We start from the raw sequence: 27,555 nt of genomic DNA, 5'->3' as shown, positions 1-27,555 counted from the left end.
ATTTTGTAATAATTGAGATGATGGCGATGAAAAAGAAGAAATGATTGCAGCAAAAAAAAGCCCCACTTCTCAATTCTATTAAAAGCGTAATGCTACATAATAGATTGGTTTCCTGAGCTGTTCGTTCAACTGTGAAATTTTCAGGCACATTAGTTTTTCTGGCTATCATGAAATGCACAGTTGGTATTTTCCCCCTCGGCTGTGAGGACAGATTTGACTGCTGGAGGCCACTGACAGCACAACACCGAGCACCGAGACTGAGGCAAGTTTGTATTAAAAGAGATCATCCATCTATGCCCTCAATATTTTTTTTCTGTCATGACATTAAGGGCTGTTGCAGGCTTTGTGAATCAATGAAAGCTATGAATAGGAGAGATTGCTGTATACAGGCAGATGTGACTGCAAAATCAACATGCAGAGCAGAAGAGTGAAAGCTGGAGCCTTTCATTCTGAACAGAAGCTTATGACCTGGCAGCTGACAGGTGCAAATATGAAAATCACCACTGTGTCAAATTAAATTCTAAAATATTCTGCCACCGAATCTAAAAGTGGATGAGTCTGACTTTACCATTGTTCTCTTTGTCTGCCCTCACTGTGACTCCCACTAGAAAGAAACCTACCACAACCTAAAATCTCTGTCTCACTAAGAGAAAAACACTACCTGTGACAATCTCACAAACTAGCCTGTTCAACAGCTGAGAGCACAAAGAAAGACCCAGGTGCTAATTCCTCATATAGAGCTTTCCGACTGAATTCCATCAAATTATCATAGGTGTGACAAAAACTGTCAGATATCTGTTCATCACACAGCACTGTTGAGCAAATTTAGCCGAAAAAAAACCAAACAAACAGAAACACAAAGTCAAGCCAACAAGTACACAGCCAGAGTGCCTATTGCGCTACTGAAGCATGGCATTTAGTCAAGCTTAGGTTGTGTAAGGTAGAAACAATGCTGGAGATAAACAGTGTGTGCAATCATCCAACCAGCCCCAAACAGAAAAAGATTTCATGTACCGAGTACACTTCAGTTCCTCTTACCAATCTTTCTTGGAAACTGACTTTAAAATTTGTGGTTTCACTGTGATTGGCATGTGAACTGATTTGTCAAATAAAAGTAAAAGCACACAGATCCGTCCATTTAATGATACAGAGGTGACAAACATGTGGTCCACGGACAACTACCAGATCACCAGACAGTCCAGTCTAGCCTGGAGGAGAATTTGTGAAAACATGCATACGGAAGGCAGCGTGAGAAGTGACAGGCTTTGGAAACATCAAAATGAAGAGAAACTGCAGCACAGGGGATTTCTGCTCTTTCAGTAGAACTCTACTTTCATACCATTTTACGCAAGAAGACCTTAATACGTATGACACGTAGAAATTGCATGGAGAGATTTTCATAATGCACTAATCGTTCTTTGTATTAAACAGAAGGGAACTTTCTGGGAATATCATTATCTATAGCAAAGCCCACTCATTTTGGGCTTTATGTGGCCAGCTACCTAGAAATATTGAGATATGATATTCTCTGGCTTATCTATTAGTAGAGTACTTCTACGTTAGGGACTATTGATCGCCCTGTGTGAAATATCCAAAGTCTCTAAAGAGGATGCCTATATTATCCACTTTCAGTGTGTGTTACACGTCTTAATGTAGAAGAATCAGCAAAAAACAAAACAACTGACTTTAAACTCCAACTTCAAAACTATACATATGTTTAATTGAAGCATATCTCAGATGTGAAGCAGAACTGAATCTTCTAGGCTCTTTTAAGACAGAATTTTGTTCTGGATTACACTAGCTTGATCAAATGTGAATGCTGGAGTCGTCAGTGTGTGTGAGAGATAAAAAGGAGCAGATAGATGATTACAATAACCATTTATGGCCATACATAAAGGAAAAACAACTTACTCCTAATTTTAGGGCATGCCTCAGTTGTGACCACGACTGAACTGGAAAAAAAAAACTTTATAGTTAAATCTAAAAACAAATACAACACTATTAAATCTGTAAAAGAGATCCATGTTGTCACGTTATCCGTTTTAAGCCACCCTGCCTGCCCTTAAAGTGTCCTCTCCATTTTTAATCGAAAAAAAATAAAGTGTAAACGCGATGCTCGATATTTCAGTCTGGTTACGTGGAGTGTGTAGCAGTTTTATGCCACAAGTTTAGCTTTAACAGTGTACCGCGGCGATTCAACTTAGCTAACCCTGTTGGGTGAAAAAATGAAAAAGAAAGAAAGAAAGAAAACCACAACAATGTCTTCACTGGTTACAAACATCTCGGCTCCGGCCAAATTAGCGGGTAACGGTATGCTGGCCATGTTAGCAGGGCGACAGGCTGGTTAATGTGTAGCGGCTAGCATTGTGAGCCACACTGTTGAATTGAGGGGGAGCAGCAGCGGCTAGTCTGCGGCTCCGCGAGAGACATTATGCGGCAGAAGCTCCACCATCCGCCGCAGCTCGCAGTCACATCATGCCCAGTCACACCACGTCTTACCTTGACTGCTGACGGCCGCCGCTTCTTAGCTCCTTCTGGAGGGGGTTAACGCGGTGGAGCGTCACGCACACCCGCGGAGGATGTACACAAATGATATCCAGGGTCCGAGCTGGCAGCCGGGGAGTTTTTTTCCCACTGAGACGAGCTAGCCTCGCTGACGAGACGCTGCGCCGCGCTGGAAGAGCATTTCTATATCAAAGCATGTCATTGCTCAGCACTGCTAGGCTAACTTAGCCACGGCTACACGAGTGGTCCCGCCCACTTCAACGCGATTGGCTCCAGGAAAACAAGACATCTTCTGATTGGACAGCGGACATGTCAGTTAATCACAATGCAGCTGCTGATGTTCCCATAAGCATTCGTCATGTTTTTCTCAGTGAGGGCGTCAATTAAAAACAATACCAGTAAATAGTTCTGTCAGAGGACAATGGGACTGAATTTTATGACCATCAAATTTTAGTACTGGTTTTGCCAAACATACATTTAAAGAGCCTAATTCAGTTTTAAAAGCCCTCCTGTATCATTTTTCTTTTCATTCATTCATCATTTTTCAACAGATTACTGATCACGCTTTTTAGGTAATACAGGAATTTACTTTTAGTCAGAAAAAAAAATTTCTTAAGAAAAGAGTCACCAAGTTCCCCTTTCACATCTCTTTTATTTCTGTTTCCCATCATCTATATTTGGGCTTTCATGTTATTTTTGTTGGAAACTCTTTCCCTTGAAGTAAAAAAAAAAACAAAACAAAAAAACATGTTTCTTTTTAAACATTCAGCTTGAAAATCTATCCATCTATCTGTCTTCTATTCTACTTTATCCTGCTCAGAGTCGTAGGGCGCTGCAGTGGGTAAAGGTAGGATACACCCTGGACAGGTCACCAGCCCATCACAGGGCAAACACTGGGACAGTCAACCACACACACACTTACGTTCACACCTGAGGGCAATTTAGCGTCACCAGTTAACCTTGCATGCATGTTTTGGACCAAGAGAGGAAACCACTTCTTTGGGAGAACATGCTAATTCCACAGAGAAAGGCCCAGCCAGTAATTAAATCCTTGGCCTCCTCACTGTGAGGCGAGAGAACTAAGACAGCACCATCCTGCAGCCTCTCATCCATAATCATTATTCTAATTATTGTTTCTACATCAGATAGTTTACGAATAAGAAATCACAACTTAAAAATTGAGATGAACAAAACTGTTTAACGGCACCTTCTTGTTTTATTTAAATTCAAGATAATTGCTGCATAAAGGTGGTGGCATTCTTGTGCAGGGTAACTCAGTAAGTTTCCCCTTAATAAATGGAAAATTCAGCAGTCCTGGGGTTGAATAGCATAAAACTGCAAAGTCATCTCCACTTTGTGAAACATGAGCAACAAGTGTGTGTGTATAAGAACTCATCATCAAATTCCATTTACCCCCCTGCGGGGAAGCGCTGATATATCTAATAAACATGTCTGAAGTGAAGAGAGCTGCAGAGTAATTTGGAAGCTTGTGCAGCTTGCTGCAGGATGCAATCTGTTTCCTGCTCAAACAGATGGGCCACCTCAACATGTATTCTGCTTTCTGCACACAGAACCCCATGTCAAGGCATGGCGGCACCTTGTACTTAGTCACCCCAGTTTATTCATTTTTTGAGTGAGTTTGATTTGATGCCATTTGAAACAAAATACTGAAACACTGTTTTTAAATTGAAGGGAAGATTCGGGGTTTTTGTTAGTTTGTGATAATTGCTCAGTACAACGTGACTGTGCTTTTGTTTTACTCACCATTTCGTCGTTGGTGGCTGATGAAGAGTGTTTAGTGGTTGAGATAGCACATGAAACTGAATCATGGGTCTTTTTGTTCCCTTTTCCTCTTATCTTATTATGCTGAACATATCAAATTATAACACTATCACAAATCAAGTGAATGCACTTGTCGTGCCCTGATAGAAAGGGTGTTGTGTGATCGGTTCAAACTGTTTGGATAAAAAGAAACACAGCGGCTCAGTGTTCCTAACCACTGAATTACAAATAATTACTTTTACAGTACACCATTAATGACTTAACACTGTGCCAAGGCAGGCAGTCTGACTGATGAAGTAGACCATGAATGCCACCTGCTGGGCTCCCAGTGAAGGCTTTAAGGCGAGCAGCAGGCTCTCTTTCATCCGCCTTTCCTCGTCATTATGTCTTTATTTCATTCCACCACTGTTGTTTTTTGCCTTGGGGAAAAAACACAGAGACTCACCACCCTGGCCTGGTTTTTCTAAACCAATACAGAAAATACAGATGGTCTCATGTCGTTAAAGGGGACTTTAATTCAATACAGTGCACCTGCCTCTCGGTATTAGTTTCAGAGTATCTGAAAGTAAACAGAAGCCACGGATATAATCACTAGAGTTGGATATCGACCTGCTCATGGGGCCTGAGGAACATGCATGAAAGGGAATGAGAAAATCACAGAAGGGTGCAGTTTATGCACACAGTATTGTATGTAACAGGGATTTTCAAAGTGTTGTCAGGATCACACACCATCTGCACAGGCATTGTCTCGTGGAATAGCTCTCCTGTGACTGTTGCAATACATAGGCAATTAAAACTACGATTTCTTGAGCCACTTAGACATTTTAAATATATTTTTTTATCTGTAGCCTAAGTTGTTCTAACTGCACTTATGGTTTTGCACTGAAGCTCATTATTTAATTTTAATGTTTCCATTACAATCACAATAAATGTAACTGTAAAAATGGGTTTCAGTGAAAATAATGGTTTCACTGTCATTTCACTGACTATCATGATTTCTTTAAAAAAATTTCGAATAAATAAAATGGGCCCAGTCACAAAACCCATACTTTGAACACCACTGATATAAAACAGCAAAAGCTGGTTATCGAGAGTAAAATCGCACCTCACATAAACTTGGAGTCTACTTGGAAGTTTCGATTCAACTTTAATAAGAACAATCTCACATACCATACACAACAGAGCCTGCGTACCAACACACGAAGGCCAGACTGCTTACTGGCTTTCCATATTGTTTTGAAAATCGACAATTTCTTGGCAACAACAGATTAAGGCTAAGAAAATCAATACCAGTGATTGTATGTGTTGTGGGTGGGATTTGTTTTATTCTTTCATTCCTCGTGTGTTGTATGAATGATACCCGGGCAGAGACTGACACAACGTGACAACAGAGGGACACACAAACACCTTGTTGATGTTTCCATTTGTCACTGTCACTCACAAGACCACATTCAGTATGGTCAGAAACCATTTTCAATGTTGGATCACACAAATTCAATCCATCTTTTTTTTTCAAAAAAATGTCTTGCTGACATTTTGCTCTGCCACATAATCTGACATGAACGCAGTGCTGTTTCGGGGGACGGTCACCATAATACATTTTTCTTTTATTTCACACACAAATATTAAGACGGTAATTACACAACTGGCACTCTTTTGACAACACAACAATACAAAAATTATCTGATGAATATCCAGACATTCTTTAAATTGCACAACCAAGCAACAATGTAAACAAACAGACTCGACAAGTCTCCGTTCATTTGATGGGCGAGTCGAGGATCTCTTGGTAATCCTGCCGAATGGCCCGGCTCACTCTGTACAGCTTGACTCCGGTCAGCGTGAACACGCTGACCATGATGACCAGGCCGCCAATGACATCATAAACGGACGGGATCATCCTCAGAACGATGAGCTGGAGAAACATGGCGACCACGATCTCGAGGTGCTGCACGGTGCTGACTAAGGCTGGATGAAACCTGTTTAGGGCATAGTAGACTCCGAGGAACGCCACCGTGGAGCAGATACAGATCCCGATTAAATAACCCCAGGTCTCCCCGTCCAGGGGAATGATAGGCTCCTGCATGATGAACATGGTGGACGCTCCCCACACCGTCCCCGTCCAGCCGAAGGTAAACAGCGCGGTCCACATGCTGACGCGCTCCTTGATGGCTCTGTAGACGATCATGGAGAGGGCGGCCGTCAGGCCGGCCATCACTGTCATTGTGTAGCCGAAGGCCTCTTTCCAAAACCCCAGCCTGGACTTCTCCTCGTCTGCTACGTTGGGCACCATGACCAGGCACAGCCCGAACACGCTTCCCACCACCGTCACCACGTCGGTGTAGCCCAGCCTCTCGTCCAGCAGCAGGAAGGCCAGTATCGCGCTGAAGACCGTGGTGGAGGCGCGCCACATGATGGTGCCGTTGCTGGGTGGTACTATGGCGAAGGACGTGTAGGCGCAAGTGATGGAGATTACGTTGCAGATGCCATAGAAGAAGAGACGAAGTCGATAGCCCTTGGGACCGAAGGGGGCCTCGTGGTAGTAGAAGACCACCAGGATGGACAGCACTTGGATCACCGAGCGGATGAAGAGCAGCTCGAGAGAGGGGACTTTAGAGCGGTCGGCTGCTAGACGGGTAATCAGCGCCACGCAACCATGAGCCACTGCTGCTCCGAACAGGGCCATCCAGGTCACCCTGGAGGCCAACACATTCGCCTCGCCAAAGCTGGCCAGCTGGCCCCCGACCCCCTTGTCTCTTTGCACACTTGGCTGCTTCGGCTGTGTTTCCATGGTCCCAAAGAAAGTCCTGCCCCCTTTGCTGTCTGACACCAGTCTCTTTCCCACGTTTGCTTCTGCAAAGGCGCCAAAGTCCTCGAAGGAAGGCGCATCGTCGTACCCTTCGTCGCCAGGCTGGGGGAAATGAGTGGCATATTTCACTGTTACCGTGTTGGGGTGAATCTTAACCCGCTTCTTTGATCCATACTGGAGGGAGGCTGAAGATGCATCCATGGTTTTTTATTTTGCATCAAATGGAGCAATCTGTAGAAGGAAGAACAAAAAATCGTCAGTTTTAATGACTGTTTAGGTTAAAGTTATATTCAAATAATGTTGCTGAGTCTGTATTGTTGCATAATTCATGATGTGCTTTTCAGTGTCTTTTTTTCTGACACATACACAACACATACACACACACATAGAGCACGCACACACTTCTCACCCCATCCCTCCTACCTTTATATCCCGCCTAGCCTTACACTCGTGTTATGTTACGTCTATATATATCTCATGTGAGCTCATATAAGCCGAGCAGCAAACATTCTGAGGCTGATGCAGTCTGATGGGGATAAAATTACATAACAGGAAACCACGCAGGGGATGATACATGAATGTGGGCCACTTAAAAGATGAATGGAGTCACACACCATAAAAAAAAGCTAATCCTGCATAGAGGACTGTGTGACGGTGGTGAGAAGTTGTGAGGATTTTTCTTAGTCAGAACAGATTCATGTGTTTGTCTGAGCAGCAACACACTTTAGTTTAACAACTTGTTAACTGAATTTAATTTTAATGTGAGCAAATCAGTTTGAATTATTTGAAGACTTTAAAGATATAGAGGAAAAGAACTGTTATTGATATTACAGTTTTTATACTACAGGTGAATTGTTCAGAATGAAATTCGGCAATACCTCAAAACACTACTGAAGAAATCCACAAGGGGGCAGGTTGACACTCTTGTTTGCTTTCTCTCCTCTACAGTCCCTCCTCCTTGTACAAATATACCTTCATTTAACTTAATTACCGATCATTAAAGCCAGTTATATGTGTTGAAAATAATAGGGGGAAACGCGCAGTCTTTAAAATATCAGAAGGAAAGATAAAATCGAACATGAGGAAATAAGACTGCACATCACACTTGCAAATAGCAGCCAAAAAAAATCAATGCAAGCAATTGCAAAAGTGCATGCCAATTTAAAATCAACTGCTTTTTTAAGATTTGGAGAGACTCAGTATGGAATTGCAATCTTTTATAATGTTAAAAGATGCTACTGCAATAAATGAGGTTGAAATTGGTTTAAAGACAGATTTCATTTCGAGGTGTTTGTTGCAGCGGTTTAACTAAATAAGACATGCACGCTCTCGATTGAACGCCTTACCTTTTGTTCTTAAAATAGTTCCTACTGGTGCATGAACCCCGGGTCTGTGTCATAAAAGAAGATTTTGTCGGATTTCTTCATCCTTGCATGTGATCTGCCACTGCCATTTCCCCATCTTCCTCCTCCCCCTGAAGTGGAGCGCCTCCTGGAGATGCGCGCGGCTTCCCTCCTCTCCTCCTCTCTTCTCTCCTCTCCTCTTTCCACACAGTCGATGGACTCTGCCTCCTCTGGAGCTGCTGCTGCTGCTGCTGCTGAGGCGGACGATGAGGATGGTGAGGGTGATGAAGAGGAGGGTGAAGCTGAGGAAGATGGGTGGGGGGGTGGGGGGAGAAGCAACTGTCACAGCCAGAGGTTTGACCTCCTCCTCATCCTCCTCTTCCTCCTCCCCAGGACTGTTTCCCACCTACACTGAGCTCGTGGTCCTCCTTCCAGACAGGGAGAACGATGTGCGTCGATCCGTTCTCATCATCATCATCATCATCATCATCGTCATCATCATCATCTTCTTCAATTCCAGCCTAAAAACGAATATTTGATTTTCTCTTTGATTTAATCACACATGGAATTTCTTTTAACTTGTTTTTCCTTGTATAACACTGCAATTATTCAGTATTCCAGTTTATGTGTGTGTCTCTTATTATGCTTATTTGAAGTGATTAGGTTTCCCATGATCCTCTATGGGATCCTCCCATTCGCTTGAAGGAGACTCTTGGGAAGCCGATTGTTCATACAGTATGCTCGATTTACTCCTGACTCCTGTCACGCGCTCCCACAACGACAATCTACTGGAAGTAATTCATTATTTTCCATAAGAAATCCAAACGCATCAAGCACAGTGAAGCAACCCCAAAGGAGAAGGCAGAGACGACGCGCGCTAAATGCAGCTTAATGAAAAGCAGGCGGGAAATCGACCCTCACTTCAGGATGGATGAATTTAAAGGCAGTGAAATTAGATTGTTGAGTTGAGCCCTGGGGCGATGCAACAGGAATCTCAGCTGGTGATGTGGATCACAGTGCCACGAGCTGCCACTGCCTCCACAACATGACAGTGATTTAATTGGGCCAGAGCTCGATGGAAGGTGATCTCAGATGTTTTGGCGATTAATTCAGTTTCAGCATTCGTATTATTGTATTTGCAGTCACTGGAAAGAAAGAAGAAGGCAGAGAGAAGCTGTTTATAAATGGCCTATTAGGGTAGTATAGGTGATCTTTATTATCTCATGTAGAATTTAATAGATATCTCGAGAAATATAATATAGAGGTCAACACACAGGCTGATGTTCAACACACAAAGTATTGAATTGCTGCCAACTTACAGTGGATACTATTTCACTGAGATGGAGAAGAGTGTTTCAGTATTACCGTCCAGGCCCACATTATCCATAGAAATCCAAATACGATCCTCTCTGAGCTGGAAAACGTGTGGCAATAAAAGCCATTCCACTGGTTTTGCACTATATTTATTCTGTATATTATGCTGTGTATTTCCTGTCTAATCTAGAAAGCTGTACTCAGTGTTTGCATTTGGCTGAAACGACGGTTGGAAATGCAGACAGAAGCCTGAGCTGAGGCTCAAATCACTTTACTTTAGGAATAGTTTTTTCAGATTGCATAAGAGATGCTGACTACAGCAACTAGCTAAGATTCATCAAGTATTTTGATCACCAACTTCTTAGTAGCTCAACATCCCTGCTCTGAAACTTAATTAACACCACTCTAAAACAATTAACAACATAAGTAACATGTAAAATCTTACTAACAAAAGTGAATACACAACTGTTTAAGATAAGCTTAGGAGCGGTTTTATCACATCTTTGCAAAGACATCAGCTGCAGACATCACACCGTACGAAGCTGTGAATGTTCGAGCTGCCACTGAAGCTCTTCACATATTTTCTATGTAAATTTTGTGAGATTAAAAAAAACAAAAAAAAGAATCCCACCAAATCCCAAACTGCCTCTCAGCTCACTGAACCACATCAAAAACTGGGATACAATCGTGCTCCGTCTTCTCATTTACCCACCCTGGGTACATATTCTCCCCGTAATAAATTCAAGGATAAGATTTTATGAGCCAAGCTGTTGAGGAGACGGTAAAGACTATGAAATGCTGGTTTTTATTTTTTTTAAATCTTTTTATTATCTCACTTAACGGGAGAATGACTTGGATCTATTAAGTGTCTCCATGGAGACGGCGACATGTGAAGCTTCCCCAATCCCAGAGGCACAAAGTTTACAGATGCCAGTTTTGAGCAGATGGTTCACCCACAAATATCTCCGCGGAAAGGATGTGTTCTGATCACATTGCGCACAAGCGAAAAGAAGCATCTTGTCTATTCTGCTTCATCAAATTTAGAGTCGCCGGGTGCTGGTGGGTGAAGGTCGACCATGTCACTGGTCTCGGTCAATTTAGGGTCACTGATCAACCTTATAAGCTTTGAATGAGGAACAAAAATACCAGAAAGAACAAACACAGGAAGGTCAGACCCATCATGCAGCTGGAGAAAGAACCAGTGTTTCGAAATCTTCTTTTATTGTAGCAACAGTGTCCATTAATGATCTTTTTCAGAGCTCAGAGGGTCATGTGAATGAATCAGATTCTTTTGAAATCAGTCGAGTGGGAACTTAAAAGCCTCACATAATGGAGAGCAATCACTACTCGATGTAGGTCTTTTTTTTTTTTCAAATGAAATGTAGGATACATTGCAAGAGGAAAAACAGAATATAAAGCTGGAGCTAGTTAGTGGAAATAATATGAACATGCTATGTTTTACAGAAAATAGAAAAAGGAAAATACATTTGGAAATAAAGCGTTAGCTCTGAGGATGGACGGATGGATATTGATCATCAGAAAATGGCAATGGAGTGGTGTTTGTTTCCAGCCATGTACAATTAGAAACAGTTCATATAAAGGTCAGCATACTGATTTCATAGATATAGAAACTTTTTTCATTTTTTTTATTCAGGCTTGACACATTGCCTCTTTCAGCAGTTCTATTTCTGCCTCCCCCCGGCTGTTTTCCTGCCTCCACATGTCTCAGTGGTGGCTGGAATATAGTGACTCAGAAGGCCGCCAGCTGTAATTCCTCATTTGTCCCCATAACCATCTTTATATATCTCTTACTTTTTTCATTTTATTTCAGTAATAGTGCTTTTCTACAGAAAAATTATGCTCCATATTACCCCTGCTGGCTTTCGTTGAGCATCCTGGAGCCTTGAGGTGCGATTTGTATGGATCACCTGTGGTTTTCCACTCATCTCCCAGTCTAGGGCGTTTAAACAATCCTGCTGCTCATCCGTCTTCCATCTGGGGCCTGACGCATCTGTCATCAATTAGGCAGTCGGATTGCTGTTTTATTGGCTGGAGAGCCGAGCGGGACGAGCCGCCGTCCCACCGGCCCGCTCGGTGATGGACAGGCTTACACGGCACTTCAAGGATCTGGAGATGTGGAAGGCGAGGGCGGGTTTGTCCCTGTCGTGAAGCGCATAAAGAGAATAAATGGAGGCTGGTGGTTTAAATAGATTATTAGTGTGTGTGGGTGGTAGAAGAATAGATGTGGCTCTTGCTCTGCTCGCATTTTTATGTGGGAGCAGCCAAGTGCCACACTGTACGAGGCAGCAATTTTACTATGCTCACCTAAAATGTTATTTTTTTCCCTTTTTTTCAGTGGATTATTTAAAAGGAAAAGTGCATTTTCTTGTGTTTAAACAGAGAGAAACGCTCTGGGGAAACTGGAGGTTTACCTCGTGCGAGACGCCATTAATCCTCAGCCGGCTGTCAAGGAGCCCGCCACACCGTATGCAGCGCGGCGGTACCTGTAGACATCTCTCTGAGAATAGCTCACCCCTGCCGGCCGTCTTGCGGCACTTTGGTTTCCTTGTCTGTTTGTTGAATCCCAAAATCAAACAGAGCCTGGTACTTTCATGAATCATAAATGGGCCGACTCAGCAGTTTGTTCTAAATCCAGCCCTTTTAATTATGCATCAGCCAAGGAGGTTTCCTCGCTGGATTTCATTTTTCTCTCCACCCTATACCCCCAAAAATGAAAAAAAGACACAAAAAACAACAACTCATGAACATGCAGACCTGTATAGCTGAAAACAAACAAACACATGGATCCATTATCCATCATACTGTTTTTCTGACTAATGAAACAACCACAGAAGGTTGATTTCTAAGGAAAAAAAACCTTTTTCCTGCCACTTCTCACATCCTCTCCACACTCCAGCTCTAACTTGTACCCGCTGTAACGGATGATGAGATGTAACACTTCTTTTTTTTTCTCGTTTACTGCGATATTATCGGCTTCTCGGCGCAGCCGGGTCGAATATAATTGGATCCTGAAGCTCCGGCAGCTGTTAGACTTTCTTCTGCGCTGCACTAGTTGGAGTGAGACTTCACTTGGTTGTGTGAGTCTCTTCTTTTCGAACCTCGGGCGAAACGGAGCAGAAGCGGCGTTTTGAAGGGATTCTGAGTTTCTGAGATTAACCCGACTTCAGCAGAGAGAACGAAACACTGGAAAGTTTGAAGCTTTTACAATAAAACAATTGCCAGAAATAAGCTCTTTTTTTCATGATTTCTAGATTTCTTGTAATATTGAAGGTAAGCAGCTGTAATTCAGGCACTTAAATCGACATCTAAAATTAAAGCATACTGATCAACAGGCTGACTGAAGGAAACACACCTGTAGACATATTTTGACACGCGAGTATAATCTGAAGAGATTCCGTCGACGTGAGAAGGTGCGGCATGTTGCAGTCGCCTCCGATCAGCCGAGGCTGAAGGTGAACGGCGTCTGCCGGGACGACGGGCTCGGCGAGAACTCGAGGCCAAAGAGAAAGGCCGGCAACGACAGCTGTGCTGTCTGATCTCATGAGCAAGCTTGACAAACTCAACTCCACAGCTTGAAAAGCATCACATGAGGACGTTTGCGTGGGCGAGACTTGTTTACTTTTCATCATAAATAGACGTAGTTTAGTCAAGTCATGCATATAAACAAGTAACCATGATGAATGTGGAAATATTGGGTTCTTGCAGCTTTATTTAAGCCTACTCATCCCACGGGTCATGTTTTATACAAAGTACATTAGAAATTGATGACAGCTTTCTGTTTGCAATCTTAAAATCATTGGAGAAATCATCTGGAACGCTTACATGTGTTTCTGCCCCAGGAGGGTTTCCCTGTGTCAGAGTCTGTGATTAAAACATGGCCACAGCTGATTAGCCTACACCTTAACTCTTTCAGTGATCAGCCAACAAGGTCTGATAAATCAGCCGTTGTATGCACGCTGATCAATAATGCACGCGACGCCTCAGATGAGACCCTGTGAGGATCCCCGAATCACCTCTCTCCTGATCTCAGATTAAGAATCAACGTTTGGTTTATTAAACGTATGATTTGGATTATGCTGCCGTGTTGTTTCTCTCTGTTTTCCAGCCAAGTTTAAAGCAAGAGATGAAAACTGCAGATAAGCCCAAGAGGCCGCCGCGCTGTGTTTACTGTCATCACGGCGCAGCAGCTTTAAAAGCCTGCATGGATCCATCAGGCAGATAGGAGAAACACAAAGGAGGCTTCAGTCGCATGATGAGCCGCAGAATGAGGCAAACTGTGACAGCATAAATCACACTCAGTGTGTGTGAGAGAGAGCCTGTAGTTACTGAAAAAAACAGCCCAATAACAACACTCAGCAACGTGTCTCATAATGACGAGTGCTGGAAGTAGCGCAGTGTGATGGAGTCAATTAGAATTACACCTGCAGTTCAGACTAGATGTGTCTATGAGGTTGGTCGTGAGAGCCGCAGCTGGTTGTCAAAAATATAAATCTAATGATGTGAGGAATAGGTAAGGTCACTATTTTTAGTGAATGTCTCACAGCATGGGAGTCAAGATTGTCTTTTTCTACATTTCTGTTAATAAAGAATTCATTAAGAATTGTTGTTCATACAAACCTTGTGTTCAGGTGATCCTAACTGTGTCACATGGACAGAGGTTAGAGAAGCGAGCCGTGTTGGGAGAGTTGCAGGTTGCCAAGAGGAGACTGTGTCTCTCAGAGGAAGGAGGTTTTTATTCCCAGCAGCTCCCTGGGGGCCGATCTGCAGCAGCCCACCGCCCCCAGAGGAGATAAGGTAACTATAGATGGACGGGTCAAATGTATCAGCATCTCTCCTAAGTGGATCAATAAATTACATAATTTTTTAAAAATGTGGGACTGTTGCAATACTTTCCTGTCACTGCTGTTTTTAATTCATTTACTTATATTACTTTGTGAGGAGGTTTTCACAGTCTTTAGCTGTATTAAATGAAAAACACTCAGAGATATTTTCATGTTCTCGACTGTTATTCATTTATTTCATGGACGTCATAATTATACAGTCCTGGAAATAAATTCTGTTGCGCGATTAGACACAAACGCATTGAATTTCATTAAATCTTCGTCAGTTCTGGCCTTGCTCCTTTTCTGCACATGTTTCCAGACAAGAGGGAAAAGAAAACCCTGCGAAGTGGATGTGAATGAGATGTATTTGACAAGAACGCTCACAGTCACACACAGCAGGCAGCAGCCCGTTCTTCACTCACTGACACACACACATCAGTGATTTTTAACCAAAACTGACACAATAGAGAGTTCCTGAGACTGTCCTGGAACAAGACCTCCACCATCACGATAAACTGTTTCCACGCTGGCCTGACATTTAGGACATCGCTGGTGATTATTAAACACTTTTAGTTGAGATGTCTTCGGGCATTTGCAAAGGTCACAGACACCTGAGGGATGTTGCTTTCACTGCAAATGCCCTGCGGAGAGAAAAATGCAAGATAACACTTTCAGCTTTACATTTAAGACTTTCTATTTTGGGGGAAAAAGTTTGTTTCAACTCCTGTTTCACTTTAGAGAAAAAAATTAGATGATGCTTGTAACCTACTAGCCTCATCACTGCATTACCTGACCGCAGGGAATAAACAAAAAACATGAAAACGGATCAATGGGATATTCAGTTTTACAGCTCAGCTGTGTCAGAAAATCCACCGAGGTGCACGGCGCCGTCGCCCAGAGCTGGAGAGAAATCAATTTCAAACAACAGCGAATGGAAATCAAATTGACTGCAGCACCTGAGAATAACCGTGTCTTTCACCGCCCTTTGTTCGGCCACTGGTCCGCTACAATAAAAGAGCAGGGTGCATTCGTCATGTCCAATACCGACTGGCTGCTCCACAGACAGCGGAGACGGGGAGGGAGTGACGGATCGCCTCGTGGCATGTGATTTCTTCTTTTCCAGTCTGGCATATCGCTGTGATGCATGACAGCAGATCATCCGACTAGATTATCACAGGAGCACCATCAATTATTTGTCGGGGGATTAATCATTAGAGTTGGTTAGAGATGGAGTGGTGTGTGTGTGTGTGTGTGTGTGTGTGTGTGTGTGTGTGTGTGTGTGTGTGTGTGTGTGTGTGTGTGTGTGTGAGGGGGATAGCAGTCCATTGATTTACTGGGTGGGGTTATAGAGTCTCCATGTCAAAACCCTCCATTCATCATTTCGAACACTGTCACTGACATTGTCTATCCATAAAATTAAAATACTCTTTATGTTGCTCTTCAAATGGAATAGTTTAATGCAGACAGAAAGGAAGGTCAGGTTAATGAAGCTTGTTGTCAAGAGACTGTAATTCTTAGCAACAGGTTTATTTTAGACATTTAATTGTTATGTTTCTCTAAATAAAAAATCATGCAGCCAGAAAGTTGCAAAGTGACATCTGGATGTTCAAATGACAATAACAGACAGGATTCATCAACATTACAACACTCTTATTCGAGCTATTTCAATCATATTCCTAACTAAAGCTGTTTTTAATTCCTTACGAAAACAGGGTTTACACTCAGGAAGACAGTTTTTCATTAACTGTCAAATTTCCAGAAACTTTGTCTCTGTGAACTTTAGAGTTTAGATTTCCAACCTTCCAGTTACACATGAAAACAACCTCCTGGAATCACATTAAAGGATTAAAGACCAGAGCGATGGCTTGACCTGCATCAATGAAAACTGAAAAATCTTAATTTATTGCCCCGAATTGTCATGTTCGTACATCATAACCTTTTTTACAGCTCTTAATTTATAATTCATCATTGCTACATTGACTCTATTACCTTTACCTCACTAATATAATAGACTAGATTAGAATAGAAATTACTTTGGATCCCAGGAGGGAAATTCCTAATAGCACAGAGTAGAATATATTAACATGTGCAAGGCTTAACAGTGAATAAATATAACACAATATATTGTATTCATGGATAATGGATTGACAGACGAAACAACACTATTTATGAAGAAGAGGATTAAAGTGTGATCGCCACAGAAAGGCACACTGGCTGTTTGCCATGATTTCCACTCAACTATTACAATAAACTATCCTGCTGGAAAATACTTCCAAATTTGTGTCTACCAACCTTTCTTCCTGAGGCGAGTCCCACATGTACCTCTATGCACCTTTTACCATCAGTTAACGTCCTGTAATCTTGACAGGAGCAAATATGTATATATATTTGTGCGTGTGTGTGTGTGTGTGTGTCTCGAGATTTTCTCACCGAAAACAATCCGATCCTGCTCCCGGAGGACTGCTGCTCTACATCTCTCATATATCAGTCTGATTGTTACGAAGCTTCTTATCAGGATTCCTTCAAAGCTTTACGGCCCATTTGTTAGATTCATTTGTGTTGGAGCTTGGAGACGTCCAGAATGAAATGTGAAAGTAACAGTCCTCCAGCACCGCGATTAGACAGCGCTGACCTATAAGTATGAATGCAGTTCGCTTGACTGCAGCAGAGCGGATCACCATTGTCAGTGTGCCTCGTCCCTCCTGGGGAGCATAAATTTCACAGCGATCAATAAAACCCCCGCTGAGCTATTTCAATCCGGGCCAGATCTGCACACTGACCCCTCCGCTGACTGACACCGGCATCCATAAAGCCATGTCTCAGCCCCGAGACACAAACTGGACCATGTTCCTTCAATAAGTAACACAATCCTTAGCTATCACAAACATGCAAACATGTGCACTGTAGTCTCTTTTATGCACACACATAAGCTGCATTCAGGAGAGAGAGTGGGAGAGTCCAAATAATACTGAAGACAAGAAGATAACACACTGCTGGCTTTATTGTTTTCGTGAGCTTGGCTGATAATTAGAAAGAAAAAAAAACAGATCTGCACATATCTGTTAGTGCCAGTCAGAGAGAGCTCTATGTGTTTTTCATTTCACAGGCAATTTGACCGACTCCCAAATCAGCCCTTAAATTCAGTGAGATCTCTTGAATTTCTCATTAGCGTGCCTCCCTAAAAACACCCGTCTAATAGTCTCCTCCGAGTATGAGACTGCGTCCAACGGCGATTTGTTTCAACTTTGGCTCAAGGGAGCACTTCCTTCAAACTGTGTTTGTAGCTCGACACCGCAGAATATTGATTCAAGCAGTCAGGTCACCACATCACATTTATCTCTGCAAACACAGCTGCCGCGACGTAAAACCCAGGGCCCGGCTAATTTTGTACTTGTGCAGAAAAGGTCGCCTTGAATCAGATAATGAGGATGAGGGGAGGAGGAAGGGCACGTAAGATAATGAGGACGGTGTAAACAGAGACGGCTTCAATCAGAAAATGTAACCGTGGCGTCGGGGGGGGGACGGCGTCGGACGCAGCAATAAAACGCGGTCGTGAACGTTATCAATACGTCAAACTGAAACAAGCCGTATTATCTCCAGCGTGTGCGCTGATGCGTTTTCACGGGTTGATGATGGCGCAAAAAGCAGGGACATAAATCACATCGGGTAAATGTTAGCGGGTTAATAAAAATATTTAATGACAGCAGCAATTCATCCACGGCGAAGGTTTGGCTTTGTAAGGGGAGAAAGTGTGGCCAGATGGCGGCGCAGTGGTCAAAACTGTGAGAATATCCACTGGTTGAGTCCAGGAGACCTTCTGTGTGGCGTTTGCATGTTCTCCCTGTGTGAGATTTCTCCTCTGGTTTCAAAAACAGGCCTTTATGTCTGACTGGTGACTTAAAACTCTGTGATTAGACTAATTCAAGGTGTATTCTGCCTTCACCCACTAAAACTCCAGTTCTATGATACCCTGCGTTTCACAAAGTGGTAAAGAAGATGAATATAGAGGAAGCAAGTTTTTAGCTTAGAAAACCCTCCAACTCATTTTCATTATGCCAAAAATAAATGATCTGTGAAGTCTCAACAGCACCATGCATTTGTCCTGGATTGTCTTTGGTTACGTCAAAAATGAAGCGTCTTGCGTCATTTTAGTCTGAATTAACTGACATTGGATTCCTGTAATTTCCAGTTTCTCATTTCTCCTCCTCAGAGCTCCACCGGAGCCTGCAGAAATCCCCGATCGACCCACAGGACAAGCGATACCCCTTATTGACTGGTGGCTTATTATCTTTACTGCCTTGTTACCAGATGGAGCCGGTTGGCACCGGCGCACCATGCAGCCCCACACACACCTTGCTCGTGCGCACAGATGGATCCTGAGGAGACGGACGCCGTCACACGGTGCACAGTTGCTCTAATTTGCGGAGGGAGGCTTACTGGCGGTGTAAAACTAAGAAGCACGGCGGCGTTAGGTGTGGGGAAAATATGCGGCGGTTCTGTTCAGGGGAGAACCGAAAGGATGAAAAGTCACATTCATCATCCCGGAGATGCTTCCCCCTTGAGTATCGTACTATCAGTCTGACAGGCTGGATTAGCTAATGATGAATTTCCGACCACCCCCGCCCTCTTCACACCACACATTATCCTCACAATGACTTGGGCTATGTCAACAGAACCATGCTCCTGCAACATGTTTAGACTGCCTGTATGGAATTTGTTTGCACATTTTGTTGTGAGTGGATAAATACTTATGTCTCAAACACACCTTTTCTTTATCCTGAGAGAAGTGGCCGTCTGAAACCAGAGATCTCTGATTTGTGAAGATTTAATTCAGCACATGAATCGCATCAAAGTCGACCAATCTGCCGTTTCTATCATTAAATGAAAATTGTTCCCATAGATAAGTATGATCTTTCTTTGATTTTTTTGGAGTAAAATCCAGCCTTTATCTTTTTAATTCAGCCTTTTTTTTGTTATCTGCATGCAGTTTTTCAGGCGTCGCTACGTGAAATCGATGCTTCATTCAGTTCTGTCCTTTATTGGCCACATGTTTCGAAAGGAATATGATTTTTTTCCAAGTGAATTTGAATTGTGTTCCCACACAAGACTCTGCTGTATCTAGGAAAAACAAAACCTTTTCATATTTGTACATTTTGTTCAACAAAGTCCCCTTTTGTTGAGAAGAAAAAATAGAAATAAGCAGTGTCACCTCCACTGGGGTTTTCAGGTGATTTAGAGCCTCACTTCAACTGCAGGTGCAAATGCAAGGCTCACAAAAGTGATTAGATTAAGACGGGTTATACGAGCAAAGCCCCGAGATCACAGTGGGCGCAGGGACACAACTGAGAGTCGACAGATTTGATAAGGACACAAAATAACCAGACGGCTCGGCAGGAATACAAACAACAAGAGATCCTGGCAAATAGCAGGAACACGCTGAGGACACATAATGAGAGGAAGAGCGATGAGGAAGATGTGGCAACAATCAAGGAGGGAAAACGCAGAAATCACAGGAGCACACCTAAAATCTGAGAAGTAATACTGCACCTTGCAAAAATAATCATTAGTTTGCAAAAGCGTGACTACAAAGCTAGTTTATGCCAGTCATAATGAGCTGACAAGCCTCTACAAGCCTGATGAGCTCCAAGCTAGCATTGGTGTGATAAAATCCATGTCAAGAGCGCCTGCTGTAGCTCACCACCTTGCAGGAGTACATTTTATGTCCCATTTAGCTGAGAGAGAACCGTCGACTTGCAGGATGTGAGGATTTTTCTCACCTTGTGTGACGTGCTGCTGCCGCTCTGACCCAGTTCATGTAGCGGCCATAACCTTGCTATCAGCTTCTTTTGCACATCCAGCAAAGTGCTAATGAGCCTATGTTCGGATGTGAGTGGAAAAAGTGGAATGACGACAGGTCAGTCATGCTGGACAGCCTTCAGGCTGACGTGTTTTAATAGTATTGCACTGAAAAATGCTTATGGGATTCAAGCTTGATGCTACTGTGTTTTCATTCCGTCTTTTTCATTTTTACCCGTCTGCGGATCGGAATGTGTGGTTTAAAACCTTCCCACTCATTCCTCGGAAAAACGATCTGCTGTTGATTTTAAAGATTAGTCGTAAACGGCAGTTCCCGTCTGCATTGTGTGGTGTCCACGTAAATGCGCAGAAAATTCACCGTTTTGTGTCGTGACAGACGAAATTATAGGAGAGACAATGTTGCGGGAGTTATTTTGAGAGCCAGCAGAGCAGCGTCGGCTGTTTGTGGGGGGGGGGGGAATCTGCCGATTTATCCACCACTTATTCCAAAATGGCCTCATTAGAGAGGATCCTTCCCTGGCAGAGACATTCCTCGTGCCGACTCACAGCACAAAGCAGGGCTCTATACAAAGGGCTGTTTTTGAAGTGCCGCCTGGCCTAATTTCTGGCAGCACCGCTCTTGGTATCATGAAGCAACCTGAGCTCATATTAAACTGAAACATATCTCAGACTGTCATCGTCGCGGTGCTCCGGCCTGGAGGATCCTGTTAAATGCGAGCGGGCGGCTGTCAGCAGGGCAGCCCGGCAGACTGCAGAGCAGCCTGGAAAGTGAAAATCTATTTCTAGGGCTCTACAGAATGCAAAATTGATGCCGGGGAGAGAGAAGTGAAGTCATGGCACATACTGCAACAGCTCACACTCGCTCTGGATGTGTAATCAGGTCATGCGGCTTTATTGTGTTTCACTCGCACAGCGGGGCGTCTCCGACTGTTGTCAGTTGTCACATTTTCATTTCTGCTTTTCTCTCCTCTTTCCAAATTAAAGACGACACACTTGGAGGCGAAAAAAAAAAAGAAAGAAGGAAAGGGGGAGGCGGGGAGTTGTGTGTTTGCGTCAGTGTGTGCAGCGATGAGGAGGGATGCAGGAATGGAGGTGGGGGGGGGGGTAACTGCTGGAGGGCGGCTGGAAAGCGATAGCGATAGTCACGACAAAATGAGACGTGAGTCATGTTCGCAGTGACGTAGATGGACGGGGTCAGGTAAGCGGCGCACGTCTCGTAATGGCCGGCCCAGAGACTGCGAGCAGCCCGGGGATGTGTCACGTCGCACCAGCCATAAAGAAAAGAGTCAAGTGGCTCGGATCAATGGCCGCCATTACTCTCACTGGTTTGTCATTTTTAGTGGGTGTTTCATTTGACTTTATCGCCACTGAGCGGAATTTGTTTAAGGGCTTTGAAAGTATTGACGGCTCACTTTCCAAGAGAGAAAATGCTCCTGAAACAGCAGTTTTCATATAAATCAGGCAGAGAAGAAGCATCAGGTGGAGCGGAAGACCTGATCTCAGCTCACGATGGGCAAAATGAACGACCAATCACTGGACCGTTACAGGCTGACTGTCACGTCACAGTCCACTTCTATTTCAGAGAGAGACAACAAAACCTGACTAACTGCGTGGAGTCTTCATTGTTTCTGTTGAAAGCCGTCAAGCAGCTGCTGGATGGTTGACAGACAGAGAGGCTGAACAGAAACAAAAACTGTTCTGAAGCTGCTGTATTCAACAAGTTATTCATAAACATACCGCAGATCCAACAATTCAGTGTGGGGTGGGCCTCAGAGCGACGGAGTGGTCCTCCAACCTTTCAGTCAGAAGACAGAGAGAGTCTGTGTTTTTCCTGCAGATTGATTTGACATGGTTTGTGTAATAGAGACCAATTAAGACGATAAAATAATACAATGAGTGTAACAGTTATGACATTTGCAGATTACATATAAAGATGGTGAACGGACTGGCAAATGGTTTTATGCTTTTCAAAGCACTAAAGGGCTGCAGTTTCTCTTCTAGTGCAGATGGTGATCTACCGTATTTGATAAAACTTTTACATCCCTCTTCCAATACTTTTTCTAATGTGTTTGGGTATTTGTGAAATTTCATGTTATGACATATAAAACTTATGCTTTCTTTTCATACCCACTTCATCTCTTTATTGATTGATTTTGTGTTCGTCCCTGTTTTTAAGAGAAGACATAATGAAATGTGGAAGCGTCCTTGAGCAAGACACGGACCCTCCAATTGCTGGCGGTGGATGGATTGAGCCTCTTACATGGCAGCCATCTTCACTGGTGGGTGAATAGATTGATAATACAAGGGGAGCTGCTGAAGCAGTGAAAAAATGCTCTTTAGGTGAAATTCATTTAGTAATTTAACATTTACTAAAGCAGCTCTGTGTTTGATACTCAAACACTGATCTAAATATCTCAAATGACACTAATGAGCAATTATTTGCCAACATTTCAATTTTCCAGGTCATTATCCTTCAGTGTTGTGATCAAAGCTTGTTGTGCTCGCCAAAATTAGAAAAATAAATCAAAACTCACTCGACCATCAACATATAGAGTTTATAAAATCAACGTCACACAAAGTGTGTGTTCTGTAGACTCCAGAGAGCTGCCACCACCGCTCACATTTAATACTGTTTCATTATCCCCGCCTCACATCTTCTGGGATTAAAGAGAGGGGAAAAAAAAAAGAATATGTGAAAATGGAAAAAGAAATTTGATTTTAAAAGCAGCTGACTCACGCACCGACTGTAATGTAGCGACTCACAGGGGGTGAACTAAGCAGCTTAACAACACACTCCTCTGCCGCGCTGTTACTGTGTTTAAATCCTCTCCTACAGATCAAACAGGACTGGATCACATGCTTCTAACATATATATATATATGTGTTTGCAGTCACACTTTCCTCTGCATGTTCCCAGGCATGCATAAATATAAGTAAAGAGACAGTTAATGCTTTTCCTCCTGCTACAGATATGAATTTGTCAAAACGAGCTGAATTATTGTAATTCTGTGGAGGTAATGTTGCACATGTCAGAGGTGGAAACAGGGAGGTTGCACGCCGCAGGGCAGGATAATAAGCTGATGGACATTTTGGCACATCGGGACACAAACAGGACAACTCGGTGTCGGTAAAACCATTTTTCAAGACGACAGCCTCTGCGTAAAGCCTTCAGATTTCACCCCTTCTCCTCAGAACGAGGGTTTTCATATTGTTTATCTTGTGACACATCAAATAGAAGAAGCAGGTTCCCAGGAGTGGCAGAGGAACCGAGGAGCCACACCTACAAACTAAGATGTGATTAAATGACACTAAATAACAGAAGAAGTAGAAAAATATGAAACTCTGGATTTGTTATTAGCTCTCGTATCAAAAAATGTTCTTCCTTTGTGTTTACAGTTGTGTGTCGGTGGGCAGACATTATAGTTGCTTTATTATCAAATCAAGAAGAAGATAAAAGGGTCCTTTGAATACACTGAAGAGCAGAGGCAGATAAAAGCTCCTGGCAGCAGTCTGACAGCAGCATTATTGGAAAAGGCAAATCCAATCTCGGGGGCCAATTAGCATGAAGTACCTCTTTCATAGCTCAACCTTTAGACAGCATAGTGCACGTGAAGGTAAAGGATTGTGAATGTCACTTTTAATATGTTCCCTTTCGCAGACTTAAAGCGTAATCAAACAACAAATTGAACACAGGACAATATTATAATTTGGAGCATCAGTGAGATGAAATCTATTGTTTTGATTGCATGTTGCTTGTAAAGTTTTATTACACCACATGAAGAAAGCAATTAGGCGCAGATTTATTTGCGCTGTTCATTTTCACAGGAATGAAAAGCATCTGGCTCGAGCACTTCGTGCAGCATCTGGATGGAAATGATTTCCATCTGATTTCACAAAGCCCTTTTTTAATGCTTCATAACTTCTCTTGTCAACACCACAAAAGAACAGTGCATGGTTTACAATCCACGAGAGCGCCCGTACCGCGGGAAGAGCCAGCCGTAAACCACTTTGTCTTCTTTATCAGCACGAAAACAAGAACAGCTTTTAGACTGAATACAATGCTGCATAAATTATTTTGATAAACATTCACCGAAGAGGGGGACCTTGATGTTCTTTTTTTTTTGTCAATATGATAAAAGCTAGGGCCGTGCGGTGGTTTAGAGATTTGCAATTTTGAATCCTTTTCAATTGTGAAGAAAGGTCTGTATAACGCCAGAGTGAATTTAAAGTCAAATACGAGACGTTGGCAGCCCTGTGAGAGGCAGCTTATGACTTAGTAATCTGAATTTATAAACCACAGCAGAAACAACCCCGTTAGCAGTATTAGTGGTTTCTTTATTGGTCTTCAGAGGCGTCTGTGCTAATTCACTGTGTTGGCTCCACATTGCCCAGATGTTTACAATTACAGCTCACATGATATGATGTGAAACTAGTTTTTCATTGCAAGCTTGAGCGAGCCAGCTGCTAGCTATTGCAAGTGGTACTGATTACACAGCGAGATGCTTTCTTCAGAAGTTTTCAGTTATCCAGTGAGTCTCTCGCCCAGCAGACTGGGGAGCTTGCAGCTGCTCACCCTCCATTTTTAAATCACAGGCTCCCTCACTTTTCAAAACCGTCTCCATTTTATCTGCCGCAGGTCATCGCTTGAATACAAATAATTTGGAATCAGCTTCTCCGATCAACTGATTGCCCGACAGGAGGGCGGCGTGATTTGAAAGGTTATCAATGGACCAGAAAGATGAGAAATAACAGCCGTTCAATAGTAACCCTCATTCAAGTCTGGATATTGAAGTAATATGATGTTTTACCATAAACTAGGATATAAATAGAAGCATAGATCAGTTTTCCTGATACTATTGCTCCTGCTTCCCTGGCAGATCGAGGAAAGCTACCCCAGCCCTTTGTCAGGATGTGTGAATATTAACTAAACCGCAAGTGTGAGAGGGGATTTCTTTCCCCCACATCCCCTCCTAGGATCGCATGCCGCCTGAAATGTCATGATGGGAATCTAGGGCGATAGTCTCGCAGTGGAAAGGAAGACAGAATTCAGCAGCTGCCAGCTGGCTGTAACTTCAGGGCACGGCGGTGCTGTCACGCCCACCAAATGAGCTACATTATGGTGTTACTGCAAGAGGAGAGAAAAAAAAAAAAAAAACCTCTGATGTGGCTCCCTACGCACCACAAACACCTATAGGTTAATCCCTCCTGCTCTCTCACTGCTGGCATTTAACAAAGTTGTGCTCTTTGCAGCTAAAGCTCAGTGTATCTGAAACCTTTATGAAAAACAAAATCGATGCCTGAGTCAGGGAGATTGTAATGTGAGTAGAAGAAGGTGGAGGTGGCGCATGGAAATGGGATGAAAGCAGCTGCTATATGTTATTTTAGACATGTTGCAGAACCCTGTGATTTTGTCCTTCAGGGTAATTTTCAGTTGCCATGGGGACAAAGCAATCAATTAGGGTCCGCACAGCGGCCTGCTCCAGCCACAACGGTCATTATTTAACAGTATTTCCTCCACGTGAAAAGACATTATTACTGTGATTTTACACTGGAAAACTGCAATTTCTTTAAAGCACTGAATAAGTGTTTTATCATAGTCTTGTTCAGTGGTGTTAAAGTTCTAAATCATTAAATTAGCTTCGCCAGGTTTCCTTCCAGAAAGGCAGAAAGACAAATTTAGATGACAAGGACTCAATTAACCTCCTCGCCGTGTTCTGCAAAGCCTTCCGTATGCCACCCGACTCTCTGAGAACGCGATGTACCGATTTAAATGGACAGTATATACATCTAAGTGAGCGAGGCAGTCCTTCCAGTCCACGTCTTCATCTCTGTTGGCGTGACGAACGCTTCTGCAGACAGACCACTGTCATGGGGGGACGGTTGACCACGGTGGAAACTCGCCATCAGCACTTTCGAAGCCTCCCCCTCGCATGCAGATGTGCGCACGCAAAACATACATGAACTCGATGTTCCCATGCTCCTGACGGACTGCTGTTGACAGCCGCGGCCGCCGATGACTCATGGCCACGTTGAGCGATTGGCCAGAGCCCCTCTGAGTCACCGCGGCGTCCTGATCTCCATTTATCACTGTAATTGCAGTCGCAGGTGGAGCCAGCGACCCGAACCCACCTGCCGTCTTCTGTTTGCCTCTCCTTAGGTAAACACGCTCCTCACTCCGTGTGTTGGCTTTGCACCGACACGGGGTCCTTGCTCGTCTCCGCGGACCCACGGAAGCTGGGAAGAAAAAAACACTCTGCCGCCCCGCTCATACAGGCTCTGTAATTATGACGGATGAGTAATGCCGTCGATGGACGGCGCCTCACGGAACGCCTAATAGCGATTTAATGACTCGCATAGCAAATGGTGCGTTTTAAGGGCAGGCCAGCGCGAAGCCCGAGACGAGAGAGAGCTCTCGACAGAAGTCAGACCGTTTAAGATGAGGAAGATGAAGAGGAGCAGAAGCTACATGAGAGGAGCAGGGCACCCCCTGCTCTGCAAAGTAATTACTTAAAAAAAAAGGGAATCTCAAGGGGAGGCTGAGAGTTTGTGCAGCTCAGCTGTTGTTCAGGAATGCAGCTCTGGCCTAAAATGATAACAGTGCATTTCGGGGCACATATGCGACACAAACACAAACACACACACACACATCGTTTCATCCTTTTCCACTGGGGCACTCTTATTTTGGGACACCGCTTTGTGCATCCCTTCTCAATTTTCACGCTCTCCCCGCTCGGTCTGAGTATTATCACACTCTGCATGTCTGAGGGTTCAGGTTCTGTCAAAATAATGTGTACACACAGAGCTGCAGCGCTGCTGGGAAAAACAAAACTATTTCTGCCACTCAAACGTTTACAAAACTCACCGACATTTGTCCCAAAATCAGTCATGGATTTTTAAAAAAAAATTGCATTACAGGAGAAACTTGAGATTGAGTTCCACAACATCAATCCCATTTTTCATGGAACTCACTCATTTGTACACACACGACGACTTCGCAGCTCAGCATAATTTTTCTACATATATATATTTAATCTTTCTGCACCGCCGATCCCTCTAATCCACTGCGGTAACACGGTGCCTTCATTTTGCTGTAAAAAGTCGACACACTTCATTCCGCCCTCCACCATATTAGCAGGACGAC

The 27,555-nt window shown here is 43.4% G+C and overlaps 2 protein-coding genes across 3 annotated transcripts in view; both read right to left on the bottom strand.

The window, feature by feature from the left end:
- Positions 1-2,724, bottom strand: part of nck1b (NCK adaptor protein 1b) — a 30,224-nt gene extending 27,500 nt beyond the window's left edge. Inside the window, exon 1 of one of the 2 annotated variants that reach the window (XM_030099416.1) lies at positions 2,503-2,724. The gene's annotated coding sequence lies outside the window, so the exon portion shown is untranslated. Of the gene's footprint in view, positions 1-2,499 lie in introns of both variants that reach the window. The other variant, XM_030099415.1, reaches the window with a different exon arrangement.
- Positions 2,725-5,740: 3,016 nt separating this feature from the next.
- On the bottom strand, positions 5,741-8,603 carry slc35g2b (solute carrier family 35 member G2b). The gene is made up of 2 exons (XM_030099413.1): positions 8,443-8,603; positions 5,741-7,327 (listed from the first exon to the last, which is right to left on the bottom strand). The coding sequence occupies exon 2, from the start codon at positions 7,295-7,297 to the stop codon at positions 6,047-6,049; it is 1,251 nt and encodes a 416-aa protein (XP_029955273.1). The 5' UTR covers positions 7,298-7,327; positions 8,443-8,603; the 3' UTR covers positions 5,741-6,046.
- Between the last annotated feature and the right edge of the window lie 18,952 nt (positions 8,604-27,555).

The sequence above is a fragment of the Salarias fasciatus genome, chromosome 9, assembly GCF_902148845.1.
Source record: "Salarias fasciatus chromosome 9, fSalaFa1.1, whole genome shotgun sequence".
Lineage (NCBI taxonomy): Eukaryota > Metazoa > Chordata > Actinopteri > Blenniiformes > Blenniidae > Salarias > Salarias fasciatus.
The sequence above is the reverse complement of the archived record's forward strand: the minus strand, read 5'-3'. Positions and strand labels throughout refer to the sequence as shown.